The 9,338-nt window shown below is 49.7% G+C and overlaps 1 protein-coding gene across 1 annotated transcript; it reads right to left on the bottom strand.

Annotated features, from left to right (window-relative positions):
• Nucleotides 1–325: 325 nt before the first annotated feature.
• Nucleotides 326–5,896, bottom strand: plekhd1 (pleckstrin homology domain containing, family D (with coiled-coil domains) member 1). The gene is made up of 13 exons (XM_062468709.1): nt 5,730–5,896; nt 4,837–4,930; nt 4,581–4,670; nt 4,303–4,379; nt 4,078–4,169; nt 3,805–3,857; nt 3,597–3,691; nt 3,222–3,315; nt 2,786–3,000; nt 1,705–1,837; nt 1,205–1,349; nt 912–1,055; nt 326–624 (listed from the first exon to the last, which is right to left on the bottom strand). The coding sequence occupies exons 1-13, from the start codon at nt 5,879–5,881 to the stop codon at nt 473–475; spliced, it is 1,536 nt and encodes a 511-aa protein (XP_062324693.1). The 5' UTR covers nt 5,882–5,896; the 3' UTR covers nt 326–472.
• Nucleotides 5,897–9,338: the final 3,442 nt, after the last annotated feature.

The following is a 9,338-nucleotide window of genomic DNA, read 5'->3' as shown; positions in this document are numbered from 1 at the left end:
TCTAGACCTTTTATCTGCTCCTTGTCAATGAAATAACGAACTCCCATGAGGGAATAACATACACCTGGCCATGGAACAGCTGAGCAGCCAATTGTCCAATTACTTTTGGTCCCTTAAAAAGGGGGGGGCCACATATCAAATGTGTTGTAATTCCTACACCGTTCACCTGATTTGGATGTAAATACCCTGAAATTAAAGCTGAAAGTCTGCACTTAAAGCACATCTTGATTGTTTCATTTCAAATCCATTGTGGTGGTATACAGAGCCAAAATGATGAAAATTGTGTCAATGTCCAAATATTTATGGACCTAACTGTATCTGAACAAGTCTTACATTCTCATCTCATATGACTTTGGTCGGCTACAATACGATCACAGTGTGGGGAGGACAGCTCAGGATGACTCAACTAAATTAAGAACACCATCCAGGAAAACATGGCTGTTCAGCAGGCCCTCCCTGCCTCCCTCCGCTGTCAGTCCTCCGCCTGGGCATCCTGCCTAGCGATGATCTTGATCACCTTGTCCCTGAAGCAGCTGTCGGCCGTCATTCGCCGGGCGGTCTCCCTTAGGTCCTCCATGCTTGCACCGTCGCCCGTGGCAACCACAAAGGACTGGGAATGTTTCACTGCAACCAATAGGAGGAGCAGTGTCAGATGAGAACCACCAATAGGAGGACCAGACTGATATATTGTGTATGCCATACAGACGTGGGTCAATGACTACTTGTAAATACTGTCAAATACTTGGGCTGGGTGGGTTTGGTTTGACTCACCTACTGCACAGAAACCAATGGAATAGATAGATTAGATAGATAGATAGATAGAACAATGGATGGATGGAGAGAGAGAGAGAGAAGAGAGACTAGTCCTCTCGTGTGTGTGTGTGTGTGTGGAGCGTTGTGCGTCCTCTTACACCAGTGCTTCCTGGAGGCCCTCCTCTGTATCCGGCAGCTCTTGATGCGGCGGGCCGCCGCCTTGTGGAGGTACACGGCGTTCTTCATGATGGAAGGAAGCTTTGCCTCAATCTCCGCCGCGCAGATGCACTCCTCAAAGAACTCTGGATAAACACACGCAGACACACACAAACACGTACACACACAAACACAGACAGACGCAGACACAAACACACCGGCACAGGCCGCAACTGTGTAACTGTGAGCACTGCAACTGTGACAGTCCTTGTCGCTGCGGTGTTACCAGGCTCACTTCTCAGGTGGTTGACGTCGCCCTTCATCCTCTCGTCCCTCTCCGTGCTGCGCTCCAGAGAGTTCAGGCCTCTCTCCAGGTCCTGCAGGGCCTCCTCCGCCAGCTTCAGCCTGCGCTCCAGCTCCACGCGGGACTGCATCTCTGCCTGCGGGGGGGGGGGGGGGGACACAGAGAACAGGCTCCCTCAGCATACAGAGCCCAGTGCGGCGTGACCGGAAGAGAGAGGAGCCAGGGGAAGGGGCGGGCAGGGTGGGGAGGAGCCGGGGGAGGGGGGGCGGGGAGGCAGGGGGGAGGGGGGAAGGGGGGGGGGGTGAAACAGAGCCAGATGATGTAGATATCAGGATGTACAGAATGGCAGAAGCAGACAGGGTTTGAGAGACTGTTATAATGACTGTAACTGTAACTCTATATACAGTGTCCGATCCAGGACTCTCTATCATTCTGTATACCCACTCTGGGGCTGTGTAACTCTATCTGACTCTGTGTGTATGCCGGGTTACCTTGAGCTCTGCCTCTGTCTGCTGCTTGTCCACGGTGAGCTGAGTCAGGGACTGCTGCAGAGCCCGGGCCTGGCTGGAGTAGAACTCTGTCTCCTCCTGAAGAACCTTGGCCCGCTGCTCTTTCTCCTTCAGCCTGCAGGGGGCCACAGAGAGCAGGGGGGGTGAGAGAGAGAGAAACAGAGAGAGAGAGAAACACACACAAGGGCAGCACAGGACTCTGTGAGTAATCTGTGATGTCACACGTAATCACACACTCACAGGCCCCCGCAAAGTCATTCCAGTGGTAGTTAGAGGACAGTGGCTGGACGTTCAGGGAAGGATGAGCTCATAGCTCTCCGCTTTAACCGTCTCATTTGTTTTGGAAGGTAGATGTCTCTCAGTCGGACTGAGGACGTACTCTAAAGCACGGCGCCGCTGAAACTCTCTCCCAGGTCGTCCGAAGGGAGACTCGGCCGACCTTGTTAATGGATTACACAACTCAGTGCACAACACAAAGAGAGCTTCCATAGAGGCGATCTCTAATGCTCCGCCCCCCTCCACTTACTATCCCCCCTGGTCGATACAGATGCATCTGTTGTTATGAATCAATGCACATTTCCACTGGCTCCCTCTCCTAGCTCCATTAGCCCCCCCGGAGCCCCCAGGCTGGGGGTGAGAGCTAACACGTGCCTGGTCAGGTGCTGCCAGCCCCCCACACTCTGACATTGCTCCTCCCGTGGTCCACGTCTGATAATGGGGACCAAGGTGACGAGGATGGACGATGACGATGCACTCCCCTGTCCTGGGTGTTTGCGCTGTATGCTAAATACCTGTATGCTAAATACCTGTATGCTAAATACCTGTATGCTAAATACCTGTATGCTAAATACCTGTAAGCTAAATACCTGCTGTATGTATATAGACCGTTCCTTGACCTCAACACCACCAAAATACTGTTCGAACTATGCACTTCTGATCCCTGATTTTCTGCTGTACGTTCTAAACACACTGCTTGGACGTGGCTTTGGATGAAAGTGTCTGTAAAATGAATACAATGTGGAGAGCATGCTGCTCGGTCCAGAGCCCTCCTCGGCCAGCTCACTTCTCCTGGGCCAGATCCTTCTCCCTCTGCAGCTCCCTCATCTGCTCCTCGATGTGATGCAGCTCCAGGACCAGGTCCCCCGACTCCCCCGGGCCCCCTGAGGGCTCTCCTCTGGCGGGCGGCTGCTCCGCCCGAGGCCCCTCTGCCCCCGGGTGAAGAGGGGCCTCCGCCACCCCCAGCAGCTCCAGGGTGCGCTTCTTCTCATGGGACAGCTCCTGGAGGAAGCAGCCAGGACACGGGGGGGACGGGGGGGGGACCGTGATAGGATGTCGGCGGAAGGGCAGGGACAGGGGATAGAGAGGGGCCAATTGAGGGAGGGATGGGGGGCACAGTTGAGGTGTTGTTTTGTTAATAGTTACCCCTGTAGATGTGGTGACGTGTGCATGAACAGCATGAAGGGTTGTAGGTTTTAGAAAGGAGCGGCTGTTTACAGTACCTCGATGGACTTCTGCAGCAGGGTCGTCAAACTGTTCAGCTCCTCCTTCTCTGACTCCACCCCCTTCAGAGACTGAGCTGTGCCGTCCAGGTCCCTGTCCAGACACAAGCAGACGCAGCGTTCCTCACCATCTCCAGTCCTCTCAACCCTAACCCTAACATCTCCAGTCCTCTCACCCCTAACCCTAACATCTCCAGTCCTCTCAACCCTAACCCTAACATCTCCAGTCCTCTCACCCCTAACCCTAACATCTCCAGTCCTCTCAACCCTAACCCTAACATCTCCAGTCCCACATCTCTGCTCTGCGGTGAGCCAGGTGTTGTCATGTGTGACGTTGATGCAAACGAAGGAGAAATCAAATGCTTTGTTTCTCACAGTTTGATCTGCTCCTGCTCTGTCTTCAGTTCCATCACCACCTCCTCAAACTTCTGCTTCTCCTCCTCCAGAACTTGGTTCAGCCTCTCCAGCTCCTAACCGTACACACACACACACACACACACACATGAAAACACACGTGCGTACACAGACACACACAGAAGCACACACACGAGCAGACGCTGAAGGAAAGGAGAGAAGGTCTGACCTCTTTCTGCTCGCGTTGTAGAGTCAGCTCCTCCGTCTCCTCCATCAGCTTATCTGAGGACAGAAAACACCTCACTCTGATTGGTCCAGGGACAGGAAACACCTCAATCTGATTGTTCGATCCATCATCCATCTGGATATGTCCCGAGGGCTCTCTTCCCAACACTCTCAGAGGACCTAGGTCCCTCTGCCCTTCTTACCCCTCCACCCTCCCTCCTTACCCCCTCCTCCCCTTGCCCCTCCTCGCCCTCCTCCTCCCCCAGACCCTGCTCACCCAGGTACTCTTGCTTCTCCTTGGCCAGCTGCAGGCCCTGGGCCTCCAGACTCTCTATCATGGCCTCTCCCAGCTGGGCGTTCTTCCAGGTGCTGGTCCAGCAGAGGGGAACCAAGACCTGTGTCAATACCCTTCACTCAGTACCACCCTCCATTAAACCTCCATCCACTCCCACCCACCCCTCCATCAAACTACCCACCCCAGAGCACAGTAACTGGGACTCACACTCTCCCCGACTGCTGCAGGATCTCCACCCACTGGCTCTGCTCTGACTGAGAATCAGCTGCCAGGACGATGTTTCCCTGTGGGAGAGTTTACAAGCTCACCCAACGATGGACATCACACATGGATAACACAGACATCACACATAACACATGCATCACATGTATGTAATACAGACGTCACGCCAACACACGCATCATACACGCAACATGCACAACCAATGCTGCGAATGAAATGCAGAGCTCCCAGGTGTTAGAGAGACGTCGGTGCTGTGATCTCACCGAGAAGTCTTCATGATTGATGACCATGGAGAAGGGCATTCCCAGGTCCTCCCTCACCTCCACCACACACCCGCCCAGAGGAATCACCCCCTGTTACACGCACACACACAAGCACACACACACACACACACACACACAGAAACAGACTTTACAACATATTCTGATCTTTCATGCATTGTTTCACAACCTTGATCCCAAACTGGACAGCAGAAAACAACTTTCTCGTCGTTCGACTCATCACCACGCAGCCACTGACCTTTGGATGGATGTTGAAGTAGCGGTTGGTCTCAAAGCTTCTTCTCTCCCCCTCTGCATAGTAGAGAAGGAAGCTGTCTTTGACGATAAAGAACCTGGAAAATAGGACAGACAGCTGAGTGACTTAACAAATGATCCAAATAATGCCTTATTTGGATTATTAGGGGATTGTTTTAGTCTGTTGAAATTGTGTTTGAATGCATCCTGGATCCCAGGACCTGATCGGCCAAATCTACGATTCATGTTTGGATGCAGAGCTTCATATAACCAGAGGGACATGTTTGCTAAGGTATCAAAGGGCCTAGGGTCACATGACAGGAGTTGTGAGAGGTGAGTCGACTCTGAAATCGACTGGAATCTTTGGACCATATTTACACATTAACCTCTGCTGTCACAACCTCACGTTTACAGCAGTTCATAAACCCAACTCAGAAAATGTTCTGCATTTCAACATCATTACATGAAAAGTTCCCTTCCAAAATTCCATAGTTTGTAGGTTCACTTGCTAGACAAACAGATATGGAATGCAAACTGAGAAGATGTAGAAGATATTGCATGCAGTTACCACACATGCAAATAATGTTCTTAGACACAATATTCGTTTGAATGTACAAACAGTGCCATATTTTGTAGAACATGACATCACAAATAACCTCATGTATTTAGCAGACACTTTTATCCAAAGCAACACACAGGGGAATTGGAACCTGTGACCTCTTGTCAAACGCTTGAGTCACTTCTGACAGCAAGGGACACTACTCACACAAGTAAATAATAGCACAGACAATATCTATTCAGATTGTCTGCTGAATGAATTAAATGTAAAAAATATATTGATATACATATTTACATATGTATACATCCAGTTTGTGCATATGAGGAAACAGGTCTTACCTGCGGGACCACTTGGCGGAGGGCCGTCCGAAGGGCCTCTTCCAGAGCACGCCGTGCAGCTGCACCTTGGTGCTGATGTCCAGCACATCCCCGTCAGCCTGCTCCATGGACGACCAGGGCGACAACAGCGAGGATCTGGACGACGAGAACATGCTTCCACGAGGGCGAGGTGGGGGGGCGGGGGGGGGGGGGGGGGCTAGGCGATGTTGACCGACAACAAAATATCAATGACTCAAAAATAGCCCCTCACCCAGGCACATACCCAATAACACACGCACACCTCCGCCCCGGTCACTGAGTCTCTCCCAAACAATCAAACAAATCCCAATAACGCCGCTGGCTGGACCGATGCTGCTGCTAATAGCATCAGCTGGAGGAAAACACTCAGGGAGCAGAGAGATGGACAGACTGAGCGACGGGGCACGGCAGCAGACAGAGAGTCTGTGTGTGTGGGAGAGAGAGAGAGTGTGTGTGTGTGGGAGAGAGAGAGAGTGTGTGTGTGTGGGAGAGAGAGAGAGTGTGTGTGTGGGGGGGGGTGCATGTGTGAGGGAGAGAGCACGAGTGTGTGAGAATGTGTGTGTGAGAAAAGAGAAAGAGTGGGGTGTTATCAGAGAGAGTTTAAGTGAGGGAATGTGTGTGTGTGTGTGAAAGAGACTGAATGTGTGTGAGTGAGAGAGGAGAGAGAGAGGCTTTGGGAATGAGTTGTGAAATCCAGGGCTGGATCATACTATGATGCCAGTAAAAGCTGTTATTCAGATTACTGCACTTCTAGCTGCAGGGACCAGTTATCCTTTGGCAGGTGTGTATGTGTGTCATCTCTCTATAAACTGAATTAGAGGACAGCTGAGTCAGACCACCAGGCACACCACTCTCCTGTAAATATCCAGTTAAGGAAATACCGAGAGTAGTTTATGTGTGAGATACCGGTAGTGATTTCTGCAATCGTGAGAGTAGTTTGTATGTGAGATATAGATTTCTGCATCCCTATAAGTCCAGCTGAAAATGTGCAGCTTGATGGAGTGTGAGACAGATTTTCTGTATTAATGGACTGGAGATTAAAATATATAGGCTCTTCCAATAGCCTGCCAGAACAGATGATTGGATTAGAGACTGATAACACATCGATGTGTAGATTGTCCATTGTGTGTCCTGTGTTGTGTAATGTTGTTGGCATTCGGCGGTGCTGTTCTGTGTCTGTGTTTCTGACCCCTGCTGCACACTAATTTCCTTTTTAAGGATATAAATAAAGTTGGAATTTGAAGTTGTATCCCAGCACTGTTCTCCATCAGACTCCAACCACTCTGTACTGGACTGGACAACTATCAGCAAAATTAGTTTCTGCTTATATCTTTATGTCATTAAATCAGTGACTTCTCAGGTACAAAAGCACACAAAACATGGTTTCTAACCCGAGTTTAGGGTCTTACACAGAGACTTCCACTTTCATGGAGAATACAAGCACCACAACAACTTTTTCAGATTGCACCAGTTAAAAAAAAAAAACTTTATTCAAATAATCATAAAACATCGTTTTTACAACTGCGCGACTTTTCACAATCGAAAGATGGAAATAAGGCATACTCCTTCTGGAATGAAAACAGCCATTAAAAATGACCCCCCACCCCCCCTACGGCAACCAATCCTGGAGGTTCTACAGTACCACATGACCCTGGGAGGGTGTTGGAGACTTCCCTTTAGCACAAAAACTGTTGTTCACAAGATCTCCAAGAAAATAAATGCCTGCCTCCTCTCCTGCCCTCCCAGCCTGGCCTCACCCGGGCCTCACCCTGGCGGACTTGTCCAGGAGCATCTTCATTTGCTGGGAATATGCTTAAATAATCTAAGTGATGTTGATGATGACCAGAGCATGCTCAGTGAAATACTCTGAAAAGCCAGAATATTTCTGCCCTCCATGGTTATGGATGGTCTCAGGGAGTAGTCGCACAATGTTTCCAGGATGACATTACATTTGAAACATATCTCTAATCAATAGAAAACGTTAAGTACATCATTAGATTAAAAACAAGGCCTCCTGTACTTTTCTAAACGCCCCCCCCCCCCCCCTTCCTCCCTCACAGATCTACAAGAGCAACCTAGCATTCTAACCCAGCACATCATAATTGTGAGCAAGCAGTTGTTCTCGCACAAAGACCACGACAAATTGTGGAGATGTTATTCTGTACAGCATACATACATAAGAGTCCCGGCTCTCTAAGCTGGCACCTAGATAGTCCCATCCACAATGAACCACCTCCTCCGTCTGGTCCACAGACCAGCTGACGTCCCTCTGCAGGAACTCTCCTTCCACCTTCTGAACGTGCATTCCAGCAGCCAGGAGAGCCGGCGAGCAGCCACCCCAGATGAGCTGGGTCTTCCTGGGGTCTGTGGTTGGTTCTGTGTTGATATGTGGACATGGAGCCTCCCTTGTCACCTCGGACCTCCGGTCGGGGCTCTGTTCCCGGTCCGGAGACGAGCTTCCCTCCTGAGAGGGGCCTTACACGCCCCTGGCTGGTGACGAGTAACGAACGCAGAGATTATTGCAAAAAAAAAAAACAACCAATGAATGTTTCAAATGTCTAAGAACCGGGCATGCCCCCCTCCCCCCCCCTTCAAATGTCCAGAAACACTGTCTGTAGACACTCAAGATCACTGGTCCCTTAACGTTATGTCCACTTGTGTACTGCCCCTTCTGGGCAAGTCACTGTGAAACATTACCAAAAGAAAATCCGACATCAACAACACACGAGTCTCAGTCCAGTCATCGAACTGCCTCCTCCACTCTCCACCACTTTTGCAGTAAATGGAGGAAAAGACAACTTGAAATATAAACATAAACAAGACGTAACAGAAGCTATAAGTTAGGAAGATCCCATACTGGTTTTAAACCTCCAGTCCAGTGATGTGTTGATGCTAGTTGTTAATCAGGGCTTCCACTGTGTTGATCCAGAAGTCTGGGTAACATTGCTCAGACGAGCAATCTGGAGTACTACAGGACCATATGGAACTACAGAGCAGAGATACATTATCTATAGGCCTCGACTGTCTGTAATCAGGCCATAACTCTCCTAAATGCTGAATGTGAAGCATAAATATACAGAGGTTGTTCAGCCTTGAGATAGGAGCTGTTATGCCTGCAGTGTGATAGGAGCTGTTATGCCTGCATGTGTGATAGGAGCTGTTATGCCTGCATGTGCCTGTTCAGCTACAATAGCACTTGCTCGTTCATCCTGCATGTTGGGAGGAGCGAGTGGCTCTGATCAATGATAAAATAATTTACTTCTAGAGGTCGTAAACCCATTCATGGTGGAACCTCTCTTTAAGGACAAAAAATTATCTTAAAAAATAAAAAAAGAACATTAGTGTGAATTGAGAAGGCTTGGGATAACATAACATATTTACAGTGACGCAGAATGACCTACACCAATAAACTCCTCCTCCGACACACACACACACATAACACAACACCCTTCTCTGCCTAAAACTCCTTTCGCTGAAAGTGAACCACTAGCAGGTATCAGACAGTCTCTTGTCAACAGTATCAACACAAAGCACTTTGTTTGTCCTGGGTTCGTCGCTCCTCTCCTCTGTGATGTCATCAACGCGTCGAGT

The sequence above is a fragment of the Osmerus eperlanus genome, chromosome 9 (assembly GCF_963692335.1).
Source record: "Osmerus eperlanus chromosome 9, fOsmEpe2.1, whole genome shotgun sequence".
In the NCBI taxonomy this organism is placed as follows: Eukaryota; Metazoa; Chordata; class Actinopteri; order Osmeriformes; family Osmeridae; genus Osmerus; species Osmerus eperlanus.
Note: the sequence above shows the minus strand (reverse complement) of the source record. Positions and strands in the feature narration are given on the sequence as shown.

Excerpts from the sequence above, each read along its gene's own strand:
- plekhd1 (XM_062468709.1), bottom strand. The coding sequence starts at position 5,881 with ATGTTCTCGTCGTCCAGATCCTCGCTGTTGTCGCCCTGGTCGTCCATG. Across the intron at positions 3,858-4,077 it reads GGAGAAGCAAGAGTACCTGG|ATAAGCTGATGGAGGAGACG; the intron begins GTGAGCAGGGTC and ends TTCTGTCCTCAG. Across the intron at positions 1,056-1,204 it reads CGACGTCAACCACCTGAGAA|AGTTCTTTGAGGAGTGCATC; the intron begins GTGAGCCTGGTA and ends GTGTTTATCCAG.